This window comes from Amblyomma americanum, chromosome 6, assembly GCF_052857255.1.
Source record: "Amblyomma americanum isolate KBUSLIRL-KWMA chromosome 6, ASM5285725v1, whole genome shotgun sequence".
NCBI lineage: Eukaryota > Metazoa > Arthropoda > Arachnida > Ixodida > Ixodidae > Amblyomma > Amblyomma americanum.
The window spans coordinates 110,888,335-110,912,166 of NC_135502.1; the positions used below are offsets into that span (position 1 = coordinate 110,888,335).

Below are 23,832 nucleotides of genomic sequence, written 5' to 3' on the forward strand. Positions count from 1 at the left end.
AAAAAGGGTTCAGTTTAAGTTAAGGCAACGCAGCGAGCCATGGAAAGAAAAATGATAGGTGTAACGGTAAGAGACCGGAAGCGGCAGAGTGGGTGAGGGAACAAACGCGTGTTAATGACATCCCAGTCGAAATCGAAAAGAAGAAATGGGCTTGGGCAGGACATGTACGGCGAAGTGGAAGATAACCCACTGGTCTTTAAGGGTAACTGAGTGGATTCCAAGAGAAGGCAAGTGTAGCAGGGGGAGGCAGAAGGTTAGGTGGGCGGATGAGATCAGGAAGTTTGCATGCATAGTGTGGTCGCAGCTGGCAAAGGACAGGGTTAATTGGAGAGACATGGGAGAGGCCTTTGCCCTGTAGTGGGCGTAGTCAGGCTGATGATATTGATGATGATGATGGTGATGATGATGATAATGATGACAAGCTCAAAATGAGAGGGGAGGTCTAGGTTTTCTTAGCAGCATGCAAGGGTACCTCTTTGTCACGGGATTTTCACTTTCTCGTTAGGGTATTTCTCACAGGATTGTTAAGTTTTCATGCCTAAAGTCTATCAGGCACAGCCCTCAATCGGGTAATCATTGCTGCGCCTGAAATTTAAAACTAACTTGTGCATGAATTATTTGTAGCGAGAGTAGAGGAAATCTTAGCCGCCTGCCTGTCTCCATCGCTGAGATTCCAGACGAGACACTTCAAAGACTGCTGTATCATCCACCGTTGTTGTTTTCTTGCACTTTTACATTACTGAGCACAGTTTTTTGCCTGGTCTCTCAAGACTTCTTTCTGTGTAATGCCCTTGGGAGGGGAAAGTACTCAGAAAAAAAATATATGATAAATTCCTTACCTCTTTGTACGAAGTGGACGTGAATTCTCCGACGTAGGACCCCGTTTCATCCAGGGTAAATGACAGCTGCTCAACCCGAAAACTGAACGTCTTCGGCGCTTCAGGAACATCTCTGTCGCTCGCTTCGTTTTCGCAATACATTTGCCGCGGTGCCTAAAGAGAGAGCACAGCAAGCTATTACGTTCCAAATCCAAATCCAAATCCCCTTTATTTTCAACCTACAACTTGAGGGTCCCCCAGGGAAAAAGCTGTCACAGACAGCTTGACGGGACCCTGGGGGCCTACAGGCAGCATCGCGCAGTGGACCTCACAGCACAGTCAAAAAGATACATGAACATGAAGCTCGTACCTAGAGCAAATGCAGTGTTTACACTTCTTAATAATTATACATACAGCAGATGTCAAAAATGAATATGAACATGAAGCATATACAGATAGCAAATGCAGTGTTTACACTTCGTGAAGAGTTATAAAGTAACATTTCAATATAATGTATTTCATTTCAATACATTAAAACAAAAAGCCAATACACGCTAGCATATTATGATGCAAGCAAGAGTTAATCGATTAAAAACCAACCAGTTGCCCGTCGCTCGAGTAGTGGTGTCAGTTCTTATTGGTCAGCGCCATTAATTTGGATCGCAGTAATACTCATTGCCTCATCAAAAAAATTTCTTAATTCTTGTCTAAATCTGTTAAGCGGGGCAGTAAAGCCAATGTGGGTTTTCAGTTTATTATACAGGGATGGTATGCGGTAGTCAAGAGTGGACCCGCCATAATTTGTACGTGTACGCGGCACTGGTTTTAGTTCCTTACGTAAGCTGTAAGCATGCAAGGGAGGGTGTGCATTATTTGGAAGGTTATGTTTGTGCATATAGAGAGACAGTTTGTAATCATATAATTTAGTTGCTTTAAGCATACAATCTGTACAATCAGTTAATTCATTACGGCCTGTGTTGCCGCTGTGCCATTAAGCACCAAATACTACTACTACCATCCGTACAATCATTACTTTCGGCATTGATTCATCATGATCTGCCTCAAACCGATTTGACATTGTTGTTAAAGGTAGCACGCATGATGACCACAGTAACCGGAAAAGGACCGCCCGTCACGAATCACACTGGTGCGCAAACACCTTCGCCCCCCCCCCCTCCCGCCCCCTCCCTTACCTACAATGAACGCCTTTTCAAGCAAAAATAACGTGCATTGTTACTCACGTCTTCCAACGCCTTTCACAAAACTGTCCATTTTACTGTCATGCGGGTAACCAAAATATAGTGTCGTCCTCTTTTTAACCACTTACATTGTCCTATTTGTTATAAGAAAATTTTTAGACATGTAAATGCTCATACGTTGAAATCCTGAACTATTCCGACCAGAACATACCACAAGTGATGAATAATACGGAAGACGCCCATATTGACGCTCTTGCACAGAGAGTTAGTTGGAGTAATCAATGCCGAGAAGAACAACTTGACTGGCGACAAGTAGAAAAGTAGGAAAGAAACCACTTTACTGGAGAAAGGATTAGTGAAAAGTGGCCGGACGTATGCGTTCATTGAAAACACCGCTCCCGCGCGGAATATCTGCACAAGATAGTCTAATTTTCGCCACACACGGTTTAGCAGTATAAGATCAGGCGAGTAATGTCTCTAAGGTATCAAGTCATTTCAGCTGGCAGCGTCTTATGGAATAGGGGTACATATACGTGACTTCATTGCCGGACATTTCTAATGAAATGATTATAAAATTCCTTCGAAAACAGGGCCAGTTTATTACAATTGTTTTTATTTCATTCAATTATTTTTCGTAATCTGTCGTTTTCTACTGGTTCCAGTGAATTCGCACACTTGTCATTGTTAGACCGAGCCAATAATAAAGAAGAAACGCACGATATATGGCTTTGTTTCAGCCAGTCACAAACAATAACAAAAAATTGTGTAAATTCGGAACGCCATCTCAGCGTCATACCCATGTCGCTAAATTGATGCGGACATGCTCCACCATTGCAAAGCCTTCACTGTAGGATCAAGGCGTCCGTAGAGCAAACCTTCCTGGCAACGGTACAAAGGGACACTGATGTAGTATGCGCACAATCAGCTGGGTTGCTTGTTCATGGTTTTTGATATATACATATTTATCATATTACACCATTTGCATTACACCATGAGCTATGTAAAAGTTGAAGTTCTAATGAGAGCATAAGCTCGTGCATTCGGTACATTTCCATGTCTTGGTACCTGGCGCCCAAGCATAGTCTACCGATGATGCTGAGTGCATCTAACACTATTTTGAGAACGATGCCCTTCAAAAGATGGAAGTGGGAAAATATTAGGCCAGATGCTTACCTCGAAGTCCTCGTCGGAGAACTCCGGCGTGGAGTCGTACCAGGCGACATTCCTAATTGTGTTCCATGGAACGACGTGTTCCTGGTCCTCAAGGTCGGCGAATGTTCCTTCTTGCTCTATGCGTATGGGGACAGTTACTTCTGCGTTGGGGAACATGAATGACTCGTCTGAAAGGAAATAGTTCAAACATATAAGTCTGTAGTAAAGGAAACTGGGCAGCGAAGCACAGTTCTCCAGCCATCGCGCATTAAAGGGCCTATAAAAAAAGGAGATGTGAATGACCCTGGTAGTTACCGATCCATATCGGTGCTAAACGTTGTAAATGCGGTTTTCGGAAAAGCAGGGCCTGTGCGGTTGAAAAATTATCTAAATGAAAATAATAAAATTGTCTCCGCAACACGGTTCTAGCTCTCACAGGTGAACGTCATCCCCTATAACGCATACATTCAGTCATGTTGCGAAATCGCAGCACTATGACACTGGAAGAAAAGGGTTAGATTTTTTTCACTAGCGACTTAAAGAACAATCAGCAGTGAGTTTGTGCACGCAACTTATCATTTTGGCGCCGAACAGTTCTAATATAAATTTCTAAGGGTCCTGTTTTAGGGCCAGTTTCGGTTTCGCTATACGTCAATGAGCTATTATGAGTTATCTGTACATATAAGACCGTTATATGTGCTATCTATACCCCACGCATTCAAAAAGAGCAATGCTGAATATAGGAGCTATACACAAGAATAAAGTAATGAACCTGTCAGTTTAGCTAGTAACTAGCCTAACACTTAATAGCTTTAAAACAAAATACGTAGTGTTTCGCTCTGCCTATTGGTATGTCGTATCAGGTTCATCATCCCAAAGCGGCTCAGGCTACGAAAGACGCCGTAGTGGAGGGCTCCGGATAATTCCTACCACCAGGGGCCCTTCAAAGCGCGCTAACATCGCACAGCGATGACATCGAAATACGACCGCCGCGGCCGGGGTCCAATCCGCGTTTTTCATGTCAGCAGCCGAGCATCATGACCACTGACCCACCGCGGCGGCTTGACACGCAGTTTAATAACCAATTTAAATGACTGCCTACTGAAAGAACTTGACTCGGTAAGATGTGTTGTATTATATTATAACCTGATTTTCACAACATATATTAATAACGTCTTTTTCAAATTAGCATGATTACGTTATGCCTTATTGATAGAACAGATGCTCGGTCGAGTTGGTATGACATTCTGTTGAAAGTTGAAGGCAAACGCCCGTCCTTGAGCGCCTTCCGTTTCATCGCCGTCGAGTACGCGCTGTTCATCGCAAAATGCATTATTGTGATGGAGAGCACACTTTCATGCGTCTGCTTTTAAAATGATTTACTTTTCCGTACGTCATTGAAATTTCCCGTAGTGTCGTAACTCGTGCGCTTCCACTTTTGACACTCAATTGGATTCAATTATACGCCTCCATAAATGGGCTTTAGGCCTTGCGACGTCTTCTAACATGTACCCGCCAAGCCAACTTTCAAGAAGTTGGTATACTTCTATTTCTCCTTGTGCTTCAATTAAATGTGCCTATTGAAGTCAATAGCATTATCTGCCACTGTTACCCTCTCACGGTCAATCTGTTTACTTTGCCAACTATTAACACTAGGACAGCGAAGCAACCTAATCTTTCATCTCCCTCTAGCGCTAAATCTTTATAGCGAACGCCTGTTACAGTTAAGCGGTGCCAAAGTACGGAATAATATGCCACTTGAAGTCAAAACGTCCGGAAGCTTTGACTGGCCTGTGGAAATAAATATCTTGTCTTGATAATATGTAGTTCCATGCATTGTTCCTAAGTTTCCCTTTCTATCTGACTAACATTATTTTGTGTAATGTCTTGTTATACCCGTGTATTATTCTGCTGCCAAGCGTGTGTGACAATGGGCCTCTTCTAGCTTCGACAGTGAGCCCAATAGATTTTGATGTACTGCTTATATTGTAACTAAAAGGAATAAGAGATGAAATCTGTTCTCATTACGCAAGAAGCCTGGCGAATGCGACCGAAAGTTAAGCTGAGTTGTGTTGGAATAGGAGAAACGTGATTAACGTGACTTGGTCAAATAGATGAAAGTTTTTTTAAATAATTCATTGAATGCACCGAGCTGCTTTCTTAATTTCCAATCTCGCACAGAAAACTAGCTAGCCTAGCTGCAGTCACAGCACTGTAGCGAAAATTTCTTCGTATTTCAGTCAAAATGGTATGCGAATATCAGAACGATATGAGTACAAAGTGCTACAGTGGTGCTCAGTGATCAAATAAATTCATGCAGAGGAGTTTAGTAGAAAATGAAGATCATACGTTTGGTTTAGTTTATGCATAGTTTAGATATGCGTGCTTTAAATCAGCTGATATTTTAGAGCAGTAGTGAGTGCCAGCAATAAAACTAGTCGAGAAATGGAAACCACCACGCACTGTCTTCCGCAATCAGTATTAAATGGGCATGTGCTGCATGCATTAACATAAAAAAAATGAAGAGGGGTTTGAGGGCAGATGTGAGCCGAATATTAAACTAGCTGTGCGAGGAAAACGGTATGGATACAGTTATTAACGCGATTAGTTTCGAAATGGCTTATGATTGATGAGAGTTTAACGTCGCAAAACGACTAACGCTAAGGGGGACGCCGTGGAAGAGGGCTCCGGATAGTTTCAACCACCTGAGGTTCTTTAACGTGCACTGCCATCGCACAATGCACGATCCTCTCGCATTTCGCCTACATCGAATTGCAACCACCGTGGCCGGAACCGAACCTGCGTCTTTCGGTGAGCAGCCGAGCACCGTAACTATTGAGACACCGCGACGGCTTAAATGGTTTGTAGGCCTTGCTCCTGATAAATGCACGTGAGAGAAATTCGCTCGAAGAAAACTTGTTCGCTGCCAGTGCCTGCACATAAAGCCAATGCTGCAGCATCGGTGTAGCCAGGAATCTTTTCATCTAGTCCTCTAATCTTTTTCTGCGGTGTTCCGCTTTGATCGGCTCTTTGTTAATATCGCTGCTAGCTTTATCTTATCTGCGGTACAGCAAGGCAGGAACAAAAGATTTCGCAAGCTGGCGCAGCACTGATTCCCCCTGCAGAGCGCGGTGGGAGGAGTGAGATTGTGGACTTTTGACGGACTGGGGGGTTTTTGCGGTTCCAAGCAACTAAGGTTATGGGGGAGGCTGCAGTGGAGGGCTCCGCATTAATTTCGATCAACTGGGGTTCTTAAACTTGCGATCGCATCGCGCCGCTCTAGGGCGCGCTTGCCTTTCACCTCCTTCGAAATACGGCCGCCGGGACTGGGATCGAACCCACGACTTTGGATCAGTAGCCGAACGCCAAAGCCACTGAGCCATCGCGGCGGGTGGAGGAGTGGGAGTATATATCAAGGATTTTGTACAAAGGCGATTTTTTTTGCACATGCAGATTACAAGCAATAAAAAAATTTGATCGCATAATTATGTGTGCGCTGTTTCATTCGTTGCTTCAATCATTTATTTATTTATTCGGCTGAAAATATTAAGGATTTGACCAGCCCAATATAAACATGCGAAAAACTAACCCAAATTGAAGCTGTTGGCTCTTCAATGACTGTTCAATAACAGTTGGCTTCCTTTCTGTGTGGTGTTCATTAATTATGTAATTAAAATGCGCCAACAATAAAAAGAATATTTTTGATACTAATATTAATAACGCTGAGCACGTCTTAGCCTTGGAATAAAATGGACATGTTTATTTCTTTGCTGGATTCATGATAGGCTTAGGCGCTTGTAAAGCCTATAATACTGGTATCAGTATGAGTAACTAAAAAAGGCACTTTAATGACAAGTTGATTATCTGTCCTGGCCGCATGTTAGAGCTGAAACCATGCCTAGAAACCATCAGCATAAATAAAGCAAACCTGCATTGTGAATTTCGTTAGCGCTTTGAGTTTGTTCCTTAATTTTCCGGCTTTTCTCGCTATTTTTGTATTTGTCCCATTACAGTGTATTTATTGCCCACCTATTCCATGATCATCGGCTTACTGGCTCTGAAAATTTTCTGGCGCACTTTTTTTTTCTCGCGGCAGTTCTTTGCTCTATTCTTGCCGCTGCTACTGTCCCTTTTCTGTATAGGTATCTCATCTGAGCTACCTGCCTTGTTTTTTGTTTTCTTTTGGTGGAATAAATGCGATTGATTGATTGATTGATTGATTGATTATAATGGGTTTAGCGCCCCAAAGCGACTCAGGCTATGAGGGACGCCGTAGTGAAGGGCTCCGAAAATTTCGACCACGTGGGGTTCTTTAACATGCACTGACGTTGCACAGTACACGGGCTTCTAGAATTTCGCCTCCATCGAAATTAGACCGCCGCAGCCGGGATCGAACCCACGTCTTACATAACCACTGAGGCACCGCGGCTGCCATGATTTATTTATTTATTTATTTATTTATTTATTTATTTATTTATTGACTGGCTGACTGACTGACTGACTGACTGACTGACTGACTGACTGACTGACTGACTGACTGACTGACTGACTGACTCACTCACTCACTCACTCACTCACTCACTCACTCACTCACTCACTCACTCACTCACTCACTCACTCACTCACTCACTCACTCACTCACTCACTCACTCACTCACTCATTAATTGAAACAACGAGATGAGATACTCACTAGCTGACCAGTAGTAGCGCATGCGGTAGGTGGCATGTTCGGACTTGTCGTAAGCGCAGCTCTCGAACAGGTTGGCGGGCAAGTGACGAGTCTCCTCGCCCGTGGCCTCCCGCAGGAAGCGGGCGCGGTAGGGTCCGCCGAAGTGCAGTGCCTCCTGCGAGCTGTCCATGCGCGAACGGTGGGGCCGATCGTCGCGGTACTTGAAGCCGAAAGGCAGCTGGGTGCCGTGGAAGTCGGCCATCTCGGTGATCTCGCAGTTCTCCTGGCTCTCGGGGTCAAGCGACGGCTTAGCTGCGCCAATGAGCAGAGACAACGCCACACGCCGCGCTATGACTGCGTTCTTGTTCTACCGACAGCGCTCAGCGCAAACGCGATCGCTGTGCGATGGCATGAGAGTCGACAGTAACTACACAAGAAAACGGTATGTAATGCAATACTGATAGATGATTGTGTGCACGCTAAGTATGGTTGGAGATTTTTCTTTTTTTCAGGTGACAAAAGTCGTGGCATTCCTCATCAGAGGCATTACTGTGTCCACTCATTTGATGTGCTGAATAAAGACCGCTTCTCAATTCTTGATCTTCTCGGTCATGGTCATTGCCTTGGACAATTTTTGATCATTATATATATATAAAATTTGTGCGGGTAGGCGTAATGAACCACAGTTTCATAAATTAAATAAACGTATACATAGCAAGAAACAGAAATTCCCATTGTTTGGTATGTATCAGTCTTGGCTACTGTCCTCTCATGAAGAGAGGCATAAGTTTTAGCTTTTAGCGAACCCACTGTGCAGATATTTTCGGCACAATTAAACCGTAGTAGCGGCAAGCTTAACAGTTACCTTTTGCAGAACTTTAAATAGTTATAAGTAGAGAAGAAGGCTTAATTGCTGCATTAAAACTGCTTGAATATCATTCGCTGACAGCACGTGTGGCTATTATTTCTTCTCTCTCTCTCTCATGAGAAAAGATATTCGCCTAAAATAACTGAACATTAAAGCTGACGCACCCTTTGTTGAAGTTGAACAAAAATTCGTTCCGATTGAGGTGCTTTGACTGAAAGGGGGACCTTTTCTTTTACATAAGTACTGACTCGGTTTTCAATTTGAGTTGTATCTTCCAATTTTACACTAAAACACAATCTCCACCTCCACAAAGAAAGCTGCAACGAAATGATTCTCGTCATTGAAAACTAGATAAAAGAGGATCTCTTCTTTTTTTTTGAGACACATAGCATTTGCAGTGCGTTGATAGTGGCGAAATACTTCCTGTAACGTTCAAAGTAGCGTCCGTGTTGAAGTTGTTATGAATCTTCTGAAGCCTCTTTCAAGTTGAATTCAGCCTTTGAATTTTATTCTCTCCAGCCTCTTGCGCAAATAAGCAGAGACCAGTTTCGAAAGCCCACTCACACTAACGCACTTGCACACATGTATTTTGTCCACATGTTGGACTTTTCTTGCGCATCTCTACTTTAAAAGTGAAGGCAGAATAAGCCTGACTTGCCCAAAGAACTTAGCAGGCTGGCGTAGAGTCCCTTTTTTTTCTTCTCATTCCTCCTACTCAGTTAGCTAGTCAGCTCCAGCTTGGCATTATCAGTTTCGACGTCTCCACGAAAGTTGGCCTCCTTATTAGAACTGTGTTCTTTTACACTGCCATATTGCTTAAGGAGCAACTGATGTTCTTGGTGAATTTAAAATAGGCAGCTATGTGACCGGGCACTTTCGTATTCTCTTCATCCTGCAACCACTGCGCGCTGATGCGCATTTCCTGTAGCTGAGGGTCTTGGAGAACAGTTCGTTTTTAGGCTGATTTGGTCTCTGTTGCGGATACATTGTGTTGCCTTCGTCCGTCTCCATTCCTGCATTTTCTCACAATGCCAGTAAAGTTGAAAAGGCTTTCTAGTTGGCTGTGCATTATGGTGGTGCAAGGCGTGTTGTATTTTCGTGGAAAAAGCGAACACTGAGAACGACACCGACAGACTTGTACGTTGTGTATGATCCTTACTACAGCGGTACGCGCTATGCTACCGCAGTAAAGAAAAGATTGCAAGAGGCGTCAGGTTGATGAATAGTATATTTTGTAGTCTTGGCTATTTCGGTCTGTTTTTTTTTTACCTCTTTCGCTTGTAAGTTCCAGTCAAAAAACGACTGAATCATGCCCAGAATATCAAAAAATCTTTTGTCCTTTTGTCGCAAAGATAGGTTCTTCTGCAGTAGTTTATTATTATTGTCCTATAGTTCTGTCACTTCGGCAAGCGACAGGACAGTACTACACAAAATTTCGTTGTTACAAGAGAAGTATTTGTTGTTACTACAAGTTGAAGCCCAAAAACACAAGAAAAAATCTGTTGCGACGACAAAGTTTTCTGCAGTTTTTTTTAATCAGATCGTTTTTACTTTCAGCATAATTCCCAGTGTTCGCTTCTTTTGAAGCAGTACACCACGCCTTATTCCTCTTCTGGCAGCATGCGCATCTTTTGTGGTTCACATTCCTCTTCCCCTTACCCAGTGCAGAGTATAGCAGGCCTGACATTCATTTTTCCTGTCAACCTCTCTGCCTTTCCCGTCAATAAACCCTCTCTTTCTCTCTGCTTTGTCGTTTCTTACCTCCGGGCCTGTCGGAGCTGTAAGAGGTCACCGTCTCCCTGAAATAGTCGTATATGTTGACAATCTTCTGCCCGCGCAACACAGCCGAGAGCTTGGCGCGCAGGTTCTCGCTGTCGAAATACTCCTCTATCCAGGCGGTCTGGTTGTGCACCAGGTCTATCCACTCGTACTTCATGATGTAGCTCTCTGGTATCACAGGGGGAAGCGGACCTGCAATGAGATATCGGGTGCCATGATTATTATTCGTCAAAGTTTAATACTATATGTTCTTTGCTCGATGGTCTTGGCAGCTTTAGTGAGAAAACTGGTGAGCGAAAGGAAACATTGGTGAAGGATGAATGCGGCCGCAATGGAGGTTTACTGATTTTATTCCTGTATGCTGGCGAAATTGTTGAGGCCAGTGCTCACTGCAGCATAACAATAGGCTGTTCAGGTCAACTAATGCTGTACACTGGCATAGAGTTTCCAGAAAATGGTACAGTAGTTTTAATAGATTTCGTGATTTCTGCTCCTCGTTTCGCTTACAGTCTTTTCGAATAAAGCAACAAATGATGATACCAGTAAAAGAGTGCAACATCATTTGAACACCGCAGAAGTGCCTGCACAGCACAAACTGCAAGAAAATCAGGCTATGAAAAAAAGATAAGAAACAAAAGTTGGCGCGGGCGCTGCGAACATTAGTCGATGTACATACAAACACGTGGTCTCGGACAGCTGTAAGCTAGCGTCGTTCTCAACTCACTTTAGTTCTGTGCACTAATTTTTGTTTAAAGAAATGATAGTGATATATACCAGGTGTTTCAGGGTAGACTTTAGGTAATGTTCAAAAACGGGATTTTTGAGATAGAAATATGGCTTTCACGGCATGGTATTGCCAGCGCTGACGCACACCAGATAAGCCGGGAAATAATCTTAACTATTAAGCTAGTTAACCAATTTCTAATAGTTAACTTTTTAAATATTACAGTTAGGCGCCTGGTTGCAATTACAGATCTGTAGCCAGTCGTTACCAACCGCCATACTAGTTTTTAGAATTTCGAAAACGCTATTACCCTCGCCGCTGTGGCTCTACAAAATTTGGCTATTCCGACTAGCTACGTGCACTGGAGGGGCTTTGCCTGCATGCTCTTCAAATGCGCATCTATTTTTCCACGATATTGCCAGAATTTGTTGGGTAACAGCGCCGAGGATAATCCCGTTTTTGAAATTCTAAATCTGATATGACGGTTACTAACGACCGGCTAAAAATCTCTAATTGTAACCAGGCGTCAAACTCCAATAGTTAAAAAGGTAATTTTTGAAGATCAGTTAACAACCTTACTAATCAAAATGGTTCACCGATTTTCTGGTGTCCGCCAAGCCTGGCAACGTCATGCCGCAAAAGCTATATTTTCAGCTCAAATATCGTATTTTTGAGAATTGCGTAAATTCTTTCCTGTACCAGCCGGCATACTTGCTTCTTTCAACTTTATATTATCAAGACTCGGCTTCGCGCTTGCTAGGGAAATGAGCAGAGTGCAAAAGCATAAAGTGTCTTCCGAGAATATCTTCGCAATACAAAACGTTAGTACCATTATACCACTAGCTTCGTGTAGCCGCAAAACCAGATGCAGAAGCTTCAACGAAGGGCATTGCTCACCGCATGAATAAGTTGGTTCCTCGCACACCGACAAGTCCTTAATAGCCAGAGACGAGCAGACGACGCTGAGCACCGTCGCTGCTTTGCTGTGTAATGAAAGCAAAAGATTCCCACTTCATGTAAGAGTAAAACCTAATCGCATAATACATACAAGTGGCTGGCGGTTGGCCCGATCTCTGCTAGCGACGCAGTTTTGCTGTGACGGGAAAGTTTTATTTTATGAACAATGACCGATGAACAGCTTAGAGGTGAACAAGCAGAACAAAAACACTTTGAATGAGAACAAAAACGAGCACCACTTCATGATTTTTCACTCTCTAACCTAGCGTCTCGAAAGTCGATACCAAGTTCGTGCCATTCAAAGCAGCCTCGACCGGTCACTGTGGGCGACATTAATTTTTCAACTGAAATAAGTTACTATGGCGGTACGGAATGTTCAGGATGTTCTGAAAGTGATGCTGCATTCGCGTTTGCGGGACCAAATAAAATGCAAGTCTGAAATTATAGAAAGTGAGATCCTTCGCCGGAAAAAAAAATGCATTTTAATGTGGTTTTAGAGGAACAGCTGCATATACATCACATGGCTGCAATACGCTCTAATCACCGGCAAGAGTAAAATACTCGTATGCTACTGCCTAATTAACTCAACTACATTATCACGCGTTTCTCGCCAATAAACTGCATTAAAGAGAGACTGGATGTTAACCGCAGCGCAGCGCTGTACAGATCTGCCTATATCAGTCTGCCGTTCACAGGAGCTACATGATGCGGGATGCCTTTAATCCTGTAACATTGGCTTCCCCGCCCCCACCCTCTTTCCAGATTTCACTACGTGTAATTTTATTCTCGTCGACTTTTGTCCAATCCAGGTAATGCAGTGTAAAGGATAATAACCGGTTATGTTATGGCACAATGTCAAAACACCTGGTTGCAAATTATCCATCTACTCTGGTAGAATCAAGCACTTGGATAAGAGATAAGTTGAAAAATTTCTTGCATGAAATTATCTATTCTGGCATTAAAGAGACGGAGTACAAATCTGAGAATTGTCGCAGCACACAAAACCTCAGTCGGTAGAGAAACATAATTTAGTTGAGTTCCGCTCGTAAAGCATAGGGCGTGAAATGTGTTTCCTTAAGGTTGAACAGGTGCTTAACATAAGCTAATGGCGTCTTCGACTGGTCGCTCCCGCGATCCGGTTAGGATCTGGCAGAGTGGGAGCCGCTTTTGCTCTGAGCTCATAGCGAGACTAGTCAAGCCGAATGGTCAGCGAGTTTTTAGAGCGGGAACGCAGGAGGCAGAAGGAGCACGTAACTTCCGGAACCACTACGCGGCACCGCTGCTGGTGTTAACAGTAGCCGCACGTAAGGTCCCTTGATTACCTTTAGGCGCACGTGGTCGCACAGTTTGCATCGCGGTCACCGCTTAGCCTGTATCGATCGCTACCCCGGCTTTCTGTCCCACGGGACGCTCAATTTTCGAACATTGCCTCGTGGATAGCACTCGTGCTCGTCTGAGCTGCTGCTGGAATCGCTGTTGTCACGCGACAGCAACATAGACCGTGTTCCTGGCGTAGTTATCCGGCGCCTCTTGGACATTTTGCCTCACACAGCGCTGCACCCGCAAAACACAACGCAGCAAGGACGCTGCAACTGCGTGACTGCGTCAAAAGCCTACACTTGCTTCTGCCTACGCGTTTCCCCTGGCACCGCTTTCGCGAAATGCCGGAAGTGGATCTGTCATGTGACCTCATCTCGGGGCCGCTGCGTCTTTTTTCTCGGAGCGCGTCAAAGCGCTCTGAGCTGGAGGCGAGCACTCAGAAAGAACCAGCCGAATGTAGCCAGAGCGTCCGATTTCGACCAGCCGAAGGTGCGGTCGCCACTCAGAGCGCTCTAGAGCGATCTAAAGCGACCAGTCGAAGACACCGTAAGTAAAGAATTGAAATAACAAGAAAACTGAAATATGCAAAAACGACATAGTGGCGGTAGAAAGCTAGTGCAAAAAAAAATTAGCTCCAAACGAACGAAATTCTGCGCTTGATTAGAGTGCTGTACAGCCTATGCAATTAAACAAGAGCTACTACGGAGGTGCATGACATTAAACGCGATTATGCCGCCGCGGTGGCTGAGTGGCTATGGCGCTCGGCTGCTGGCCCGAAAGACGCGGGTTCGATCCCGGCCGCGGCGGTCGAATTTCGATGGAGTCGAAATTCTAGAGGACCGTGTACTGTGCGATGTCAGTGCACGTTAAAGAACCCCAGGTGGTCGAAATTCCCGGAGCCATTCACTGCGGCGTCTCTCATAGCATGAGTCGCTTTGGGACGTTAAACCCCCCCTAAACCATTAAACGCGATTATGGGTTCGTTGCTGGCGGCGTATCTTCTTTTTTAATAAAATTATTATGACTCTATAGTACAATGCAAAATAAAGACCCCCCCCCCCCTTTAATTTTCTGCGAAGCAAACACCATTAATATGCTTGCTACGCTAAGAAGAACAAGCATGACTATACGTAGTGCACAATACAAGCGACAAGGTTTTGTCTCACAGAAAAGGGCTAAATGATGCGAGCGCTCGGATATAATAAAATCACGAACGGATGCACCAAAGAAAGAAGTCGAAGACAAAAAAAGAGAGAAAAAAGAGCCTTATTTGTGGTAAGCATATGCTGTAGTTGAGATCGAGAACGACTATTTATCAAGATAAAAAGCGTAAAAGGTTCACTTACAGCCACCTTTCCATGCCTGCGTTTCAATGAAGATTCTCGTTCGTTCACAGCAGCGACATAACAGCCATACGGGGGGCGGTGTCGGCGGTATCAGGCCGGACACTCGGTCCACTATTACACCTCTGTTTTTATCAGCATGCTTTCCTTTCAGCTGTATCTTTCGAGCGAACGTTGCAGATAGGCAGCTAGCTATCGCACCTCCATTGTGTCGGACGGGTATTACAAGGAGATACGCCCTCAGTGACACGGTTACGAACAATTGCATTTTCAGCTTAAATAGCGTGTGTCTGAACTCGGGTCTGTATGCAACTCAGCACCTTGAGTGCTCTCTACAGGTGACAGGTGTGAATCAGTCACAGGGAGAAGGAAACCACATTTCACAAGCTTCAACGCATGACCTCTCTACTAACAAGCATGTTAGTAGAGAAGAGATATTTGCAACAAGGTAGCCATGTGGGCTAGTTGGTGTATTTCATACATAACATCACCAGCGAAAGGACGAGACACCAGGAGAAGAACGCAGGACAACGCTGGACTAACAACTGCATTTTATTCGAGAAACGGCCAACCTAGGTCACGCATGCGTCTTCTGGTGTCCTAAGTTGGCCGTTTCTTGATTAAACTTCAGTTGTTAGACAAGTGTTGTCCTGTGTTCTTCTGCTGCTGCATCGTGCTTTCGCTGGTGAAGTTGTGTCGGAGATAATTGCGTTAAAGTATTTATCTCGTTGTTACCATGTCATGAATAAAAGAACTTGCATCTCAGGCGCAGCTTGTTCAGGGAATGGGTGTCGAGTAACGCTAAAGGACGCGCAGAAATTTAAGGAAGACGTAAACACGGCACTTAAGGCCCTGATGGCGTATATCTTCTTTCTATACATCTGCGTCCCCCAGCGCTGATTTCAGTGTTGCACGTCGTATGGCGGGGTCAGAAGGTCACCAGAGACTCCGGGACTTTTTTTCTTTTTGAGTGTATGTGTGGGGGGCAAGACTTCGAGCTGATTTTGTTAATTATTTATCTAATGCTCATTTACATATTAAATTCTATATTTTTATTAGTTTTTATTTTCCAGTCTTCAAAGGTTGATGCAAACTTCACGTTGTGGTGCGAAACTCCAGCAGTCAGGAAGACAACGAAAAGCCTTCCGAAAGAAACTGTCTAAGGGGCTGACTCGCGACCACTAAGAACTGAATGACTTGGAGGCGGCGATAGCCACAAGCGTGCTCGGCGGTCATCGAACTGAATGCCTGCAGTTCTTGGCCGCGCTCAATTTAAAGCTGGCAAGGAACCTTCGAGATAAAGAACCAAAAGCTACTACTACAATATGGAAAAATGTGGAAGCATTTGCACGCAGCCACGATCAATGAAGATAAGTCTGGTCGCATCTCGCGTTACGAAACAAAAGAATAAAGCCGCGTGCCGGCGGTTTGGAGTGCGTACGAACAAAGGGGGCAGATTCGCGGCAATATGAAACGAAGTGAAATGGGAAGCTTTAAGCTCGAGGAGTGATCAATTGCATTAAAAAAGTTTTTGCATAGTTTGTTTAAATTCTGCGAATCATGAACATGTACAAAGGCCAAACAGTCGACTTCTGTAGGGACATGACTGGTTTAGGTTACTCGTATAGGAAATGCTTTACAACTGGCTACGAAGCCAAGTAGCTCAGACTCATTGTGATTTGCATTAAAAGATTCCTACAACTGATGTGTTTCAATTCTCAGAAATCTGATCCAAGTGCAAACAGTTGGAGATCAGGGGAGGGGGGGGGGGGGCGACCACCCCCCTTGCTCCCTCTGTTCCGGGGACCCTGAAGGTCACCGACCGTTATAGACTTTTGAAGTAGCTTAGATACCACGCCCTTTTTCTTTCGTGTTTAATCAGGAACTAGAAATCTGCAAAATAGAGTGAGTGAAAAGCTTTATTGTCCTAAAGGGATCCTGCCGGTGAAGGCGGAGCTCTCAGTCCAGTCATCCAGTGGCAATTGCCGCATTGCGACCTCTGTCGAGCAACTTGAGCTGTTCTTCAGGCTTCGAGCAGGACAGCGCAGCCTCCCAATGCTCCGGTGTCGGTTTGTTGTTTACCGGCGCTAAATCTGTTTGTTTTTTTTTGACAGGCCTGTGTAACGTGGTACATGTACGCTTTCACTTGGCACAGACGAACGAACATCGCGAGCATAAAAACAATTCAAGATCTTGCTTGGGTTTGACCCATCGGAATAGTGCTTTCATACCAATAATCCATCAACATTAAATGGCTTAGGTTTTTGGTTTGCTCCTGCATGTGCTTTATGCATGTGGTGTCATTTAACAACCATGCGCAAGCTGCCGCATTGAATCTGCATGATAATAGGTTTTTAGGGGTTTATCGTCCATGGAACCGACTCAGGCTATGAGGGACGCCGTAATTAAGGGCTCCTGATAATTTCGGTCACTTGGTGTTCTTTAACGAGCACTGAAATTACAAAGTACACTGGCCTTTAGCATTTCGCCCTCATCGAAATGCGACCGCCGCCGCCGGGATCGAACCTGCGACTTTAGGATCAACAGCCGAGCACCATATATCCATTAAGCCACAGCGGCGGCTGCATGAGAATAGCCCAGGTCATTGCTCTTCTGGCCAACTGTAGCAGGTCTAACAAAACCGAAATGTAGGGTTAAACAAACAACAGGATTTCTAAAAAAAGTTTAGCAAACAGCCTGCACTTATACAGGAAAGTGTGAAGAGAAAAAAAGCAGTATCAGGTGTGAAGAGTGCTTACCAAAATTTTAGAAGTTCAACACACCAGGAGGTTCTCTGCAAACTACTGTTGAACAGGCTGTGCCCAAAAAGAAATGTACAAACTGAAGCAGGGACAGTGCCACCTGTGCATGGTACAATGCTTTATCGAAAAATTTAAGGGGCCCTGCCTGCCAAGGAGCCACTTCCCAGCTTCGTCAGACAGTCAGCACACATATAGAGCTGCACCACTGAGGAGGCTACCTCAGTGCCGGAGCTCTCGTTCATAGTGAAACAAAAGCTTGACAAGTTCATGCAGTAATGCACCCGGATTTTCACGATTCTTTCAGCTCCTTTATTTTTCATCTCATTAACCAACCGCTGACATAAGACAGAACAGTAATCTTGAATAAGCTTTAGCGACTAGGCATGTAAAAGGAAAAATAGGCGATGAAATAGCTCAGGGCAGCCCTGCACAAATAAGCTGAAATCAGATAATTATAATAGCTAATAGACAAAGTATTTTCTCATATTACGCGACAGCGTATACAGCTCGTTCGGTCGAAAACCGTCGGAGTAGTAGTAGTCGACACCGTGTGTCGGAAATAATCGGGCGCTGCGCAAAAAAAATTCATCATACTAACTTGTGGTTCTAGTGATTGATTATTGATTGGTGTGTGACAAGTGATGACAAGTTTAAGAAGTCATTGTAAATAATTGATTGATAAATAAATAAATAAAAATAGAAAAAAGGCGGTTCAGTGATGTCAAAATGCTCAGAATGAAAAACCAATGCTTCATGATGGTAATTAAGAAAATTTACAGCGTGTAATTGGTCAATAATTTAACTGAAACAATTGCAAAAAAAATGAAAAATGCGTTCAAAGGTGTCGAACTACAGAGAATGGGAAGTCTAACACACTATGCTATCGCGTCATACCCTTAAGGCAGAGCGTAAGTGTCCTCTCGAAATTTTTCTTTCGTCACCTGCCACAAACAAGCCAGCAACAATATATTTGTTGAGTTCTTGGCTTGCTTGGTTTATGCATGCAGTCACTAGATATCATGAAACCAATGCAGCTTCCTCTTCATGATTACATGTAAATTTTAAATAAATAAAATACTGCCACAATGCAATCGAGCAGTTTTCAAACATTGTGTTAAAAAATTTTCTGCCTTTCCTGTCTATGTTTAAACAAAGCTGGGGTCTTTCAAGCTACGTCACGCTACCGGCACAAGTGATGACACTCGGTTTTACTAGGGTTCAAATTTCTTCACTTCTTACGCAAATAAAGCGGGTCATAGAGGCCGCTAAATATGTGATATCGACCTGTACCTATTTAACGAAAGCTCAAATACATGCAAACGCACTCATTTAGTGCACCCAACGTTAACTTTGGAGTGCAAAGCACTGACTGCTAGTGCTTTGGGATTAGCAAATCAAAAGAGCGCCACACTTGCCAACGGTTCAATCAGTCGCATAATAGCAGTAGTAAGGTTGATGCTTTCGCCATAAAAGAGTAATGGAAGGTGACTTACTTTTGCGGGAAACAAGGTTCACATTTGCGCTTAGCGCTCTAGTAAAAGATATCGTGGGAATACAGCAAACAGCAGCGATAAACGCCAATGATCGCAAAACAAATCGCACAAAAAAAAACCACTCAGCTCGTTCAGTGTGCGCGCGTAGCAAGCAACCGCTAGCGAGTGCAACATCAAATGGCTCAATGAGGTGCTTAATTTTCAGATCAAAGTAAACATAGCAACACAACAAAAATAGTGTGTAAACTGCATCTGCATTGCGCCAAAATAGATGCACTTTCGAGAGGCTTGCAGGCAAAGCAACCTCTCCACTGCACCCAACTAGTCGAAATCAGGAGCGTAGCCAGGGGGGTGGCTTATGGAGCTTCAGCTTCCCCCCCCCCCCCCCCCCTTAATTTTTCGCACTGTCATTTACCGCTTATCAGAAGAACCAGCGGCGCCGGAAATAATGCTTGATTTTCTTTACATTGTCTTTTTCACGCTCGAAAAGTCGTTTTGGCGCGAACATTGCGAACTCGGGCTGGATTTTGTGCCAACGCCCAAGCACTTGGAGTCGCAAAACACAGGGAGTCACAAAAGGAGTCACAAAACATGGAAGCATTGATGTCAGTTATTGCTGCCACAGTTTTTGCGCCATATAAATATATTCTTTTATGAAAAAAAATACATATTTTACTTGTCTTCACAGTGCGTAGTGTTCAATAATTCGTTTCCAGCATCTAGCACAAAGCTTTAGAGGCGTTTCAATGAAAAGCAGGCTCGTCGCGGCATATCGCGGCGGCCGCGGAGCTTTGCACCGGGTGCTCTGCGGTGCAGGCGGGTGCTCTGCCACAGAGCGGGTGGATTTCAGGTCCGAAACTTCATGGACATAAATTTCTCATAAACATTGTCCTTCAGGCAGCGAAGCAGCAAAAATCAATTCAAGTAAAAAGCTCTGTTCGTTCAAGTCCATAAACGCGTAATTGGGAAAACGTATGAATGTTGATTAGCTTTTAAAATCGCAGAAATGTTTCGCTTTTATTGTAAAAGTTACCATCACAATCAAAGTTATCGTGCGAATACGAAAACTAGGAGGGAATCAATAACCAATTTTTACCGACATTGCTGATTGAAAGCCCGGCCCACGTGGCGTTTCCGAGCACACTCGGATATTGGGCAGTTAAATTTGCCGCATCATCTGTGGCTTTCGTTTGTCCTTTTCTTTCCTTTTTAGCTGTCTTCTTTTACTTCCTTTTTGAGTCAAAGCAATACCCTTCTTTAATTTTCGGTGCAGAATGATTGTTGTCGCTGTGCAGGCAGCTAAAATGCACATTTTCGTATCTTCTGCACTCTTCGTCTATTATTCTACCCATACGATGCTGTCGAGACCGCAGAATGACCCAAATATGTATCACAATTTTTGCGATGATAGTTTTGTTCTTGCATGGATCGTCTGCCTTTCTGTGCGTAAATTTTGCTATCTGTGATTGCGCAACAAGTTTATTTGTCTTTTTTGACGCATTATATACAGCAACGTTTGCTTAGATATGTAGATTTATTAGAGAAATATACGCATATTTAAGAAATTTTGTTGGGAGTTGTGTATACATGCAGTGAAAATTGTTTCCAGCGAGACTTTTTTGCCCTCTATCAAGCTGTATCTTCATATTTGTGATATTCCATTGTATCTTCGCATTTGCAATGTATATTTTGCAGAACTGCATTTTATGTGTGTTTTCTGATGCGACTATAATTTAGGTGCAATTACTCACAATACTCTACCCTAGACAGCTACGCCTGCGAGATACACTGGAACGAAGTACAGCGTCATTGAGATTCTTCCCTGGCCGTTTCATATGTTCAAGTTCTTGAATGACTAATATTTGTTAAAATACTTGTCCACAACTTGTCCATTTCATGGCCTTTCCGTTTTTTTATATAGCGGCGTGCACTGTTTTGCTGGTTTCGAACTGATATAGTTCTAAAGTTCAGGTGATATTTTATTTACTAATTAAATAGACAAAAAACGTGGAAGCATCGATATCAATTATTGCTGCCACAATTTTTGGAACATAGGAATATATTATTTAACGAAAAAATACATATTTTACTTGTCTCGACAGTGCGTAGCGTTCGAGAATTCTTTGCAGCATCTAATGATTTAAGGTTTCTACATCATTAGATGCTGCAAATGAATTCCTGAACGCTACGCACTGTAAAGTTTGATGGCGATCTTAGTGCGTATGAATAAATCCCAAATCGTTACAAATTATTCAGAGCGCTACTCCCAAGAGCGTGTAAGCAGCTCACCAAAAGCGAAGAGGTTGTGTGGCGTAAGATACGAACAGGAGTATTCCCAAACCCCAAGCTTTATAGCAAGTGGCACCCGGAAATTTTCAGCCCCAGGTGCAAGCGTTGCGAAAAGCATGGCGGACATGATCCATGTGGTATGGACGTGTCCTAGCTTTGGAGGACCTGACGGAACGGGCACAACGTGAAGTCACCCGTCTCGCCCTGGCTCAGATTCCGGTCGACGGCTGAGGGGGAGCACATGGCTGGGACCGAGCGGCGCCTCGGATCCCTATGCTAATAAATGTTATTTCTCTCTCTCTCTCTCTGTCTGCAGCATCTAATAATCAATAACATTGGTAATGACAGTGCAGCTATTAGTCAAAATTTGTTCTGCCACATCGGCGAGGGTAACTGCGCATTCGAAATTCTAAGAACTGATATGGATATTACTTACGGTGGGCTACACGTCCCTCGATAATCGAGGAGCCTAACAGTAGTAGTTAAAAAGGTAACTATTCAATATTAGTTAATCAGTCTTCTAGTTAGCACGTATTAGCTGTATTCAGATGTACTACACCGCTAACAATGTTATGCTGAAGAAAGCGCTGTTCTAACTCAAAAAGCCTATTTTAAAAAATTGTGTAAAGTGAAATACCCCGTATGTATCCCCTTGAATGTTGTAAATGCTGCTTTTGAGCATACTCAGCGGGCTTTTATGATCCACTAGCTAGGACGTGTTGCATATGCGTCGGGCTCGCATTGTTCTTTAAGATACTGTAAAAGGCGTTGACGCAACAAGAAAACTCTTGCAGTGTAGCCTGAACTACGGCAGGCGTGCCTTAAGCAGAGAATACTGTCAAATAACCCGGCGTAATAGCACCGATCTGCGTCATTTAAGAAAGATACCTACCGTGATCTTTAAATCGCTAGCGTATAGCCGATATGAAAGCTGAACCATTCAGTTACTCTCCTCGAAACTTTGCAATGGCATTGTGCGTGATTCATCACGGGAAGTAGCAAGACAAAAAAAAACGATGATGAAGATGAAGAAACATGGACGACAAAACAAGCGCTGTAGTTGTTGTTATTGTGTTTGGTATAGTTGGTAGTTCAGCGGTTGTCCTGTCCTCCACATTTCTTTCGCGCTGCCACTTTCCGTGACAAATCTCTCGGGCATGACTTATCGTTCTGGGCAGACATGAAACATAGGCCATTAAATCGTGTCTTCCAAAAAACCTGACATGCCTAGGTTCAAGTAAGTTGACCTCTCCTCTCTTCCTGTCATTGAAATTCCTTTCTCTCTCTCTCTGACGAACAAAAACTAGCGCCACAATTTCGGCCTCCCGGCGATGAAACAATTAACAGGCGCAGCGATTTAAGGCAACCTGCTGTGTTTAGCCATCGGCACTAAAAATTAAAATTAATGTTCTAAAGATGGCACAGGTGTCAATGCGTAGGATTAACACTTTTATTTGTTTTTTGTAGACGTCTTTCCCCAATGTACAGTAAAAGTTATTAAGTACCGTTGATTAATTCAAATCACAGTCGCCTCTTAGGAGATATGACATCAATAAGAAATGCCAAGCAGCCAGGGTCGTTCGTCGTATACATCAATGTTGAAACGTGGTTGATCGTCAACAACGCGGTTTGAGTCTTACAATGCCCCATAGTGGGTGACGTGCCGAAGCATCAGTTTCTTTTTCAAACGTAGATAGAAAGGGAAGCGCAATACGCGTTGCTACGTTTCAGTACTACCTTTTTCAGTCCTGCGTTGCCTTTGCTACCAGGCGCCTACCCCGCCACTATGAGGGGGTAAATAAAGTGACGGACGGCTTGGAATCGGCCGGCTCGGGTTCGCACGTGTCCCGCCAACAGTCGTGGGCGAATTAATCAAATTTACGTGACGTCACGCCCTATAGCATAGAGGATAGCGCACGCGGGCACAACCTTTCCCGCCCTCTCGCGCGTTTCCCTGTTCCACATATAACGATTAGCATTAATAATTTAGTGTTGCTGCAAAGGAGCCCGCGGCTGACCCCGTTACAGGGATGACCGTTCCAAGATTGATTGCAACGTTATTGTTAGGAATGCGTAACGGTAACATACTCAGTAAAGCATTATTGTTAGGCACACCGCTTTGTTTTCCTGTGGCGTACACTGTTTTCGGCGTAAGAAACAACCTGATACTATAGAGCACGCTCTTATGGATTGTTGCAGTGAAGTTTCCTTGCTCTTCATTTAACTAAGCATGCACAGGAAAATTATCGCAGAAGCTCGGCTACGGCTAGATTAAAAAATTCGGTGAGGGCAGTAATTGGTTACAAATATCACGCAGAGGGACGGCGGCTTAGCGCTGACGCTGCCTGCACTGTAACTGCCGCACGGCCTGCCTAGCATGAATCTCGTCCGGGATAGAAGTTCAAGGTTTGCCCCCTTCATTGTTGCTAAGTTAAAAGGATGTAGCTAGAGAGCTGTA

The 23,832-nt window shown here is 43.9% G+C and overlaps 1 protein-coding gene across 1 annotated transcript in view; it reads right to left on the bottom strand.

The window, feature by feature from the left end:
* Positions 1–14,972, bottom strand: part of LOC144093991 (uncharacterized) — a 43,548-nt gene extending 28,576 nt beyond the window's left edge. Inside the window, exons 1-6 of the mRNA XM_077627810.1 lie at positions 14,834–14,972; positions 12,108–12,193; positions 10,469–10,678; positions 7,861–8,151; positions 3,191–3,357; positions 840–992 (exon numbers count right to left, since the gene is read on the bottom strand). Coding sequence (XP_077483936.1) covers positions 840–992; positions 3,191–3,357; positions 7,861–8,151; positions 10,469–10,678; positions 12,108–12,193; positions 14,834–14,847 — 921 coding nt within the window. The 5' untranslated portion in view covers positions 14,848–14,972. The remainder of the gene's footprint in view (positions 1–839; positions 993–3,190; positions 3,358–7,860; positions 8,152–10,468; positions 10,679–12,107; positions 12,194–14,833) is intronic.
* Between the last annotated feature and the right edge of the window lie 8,860 nt (positions 14,973–23,832).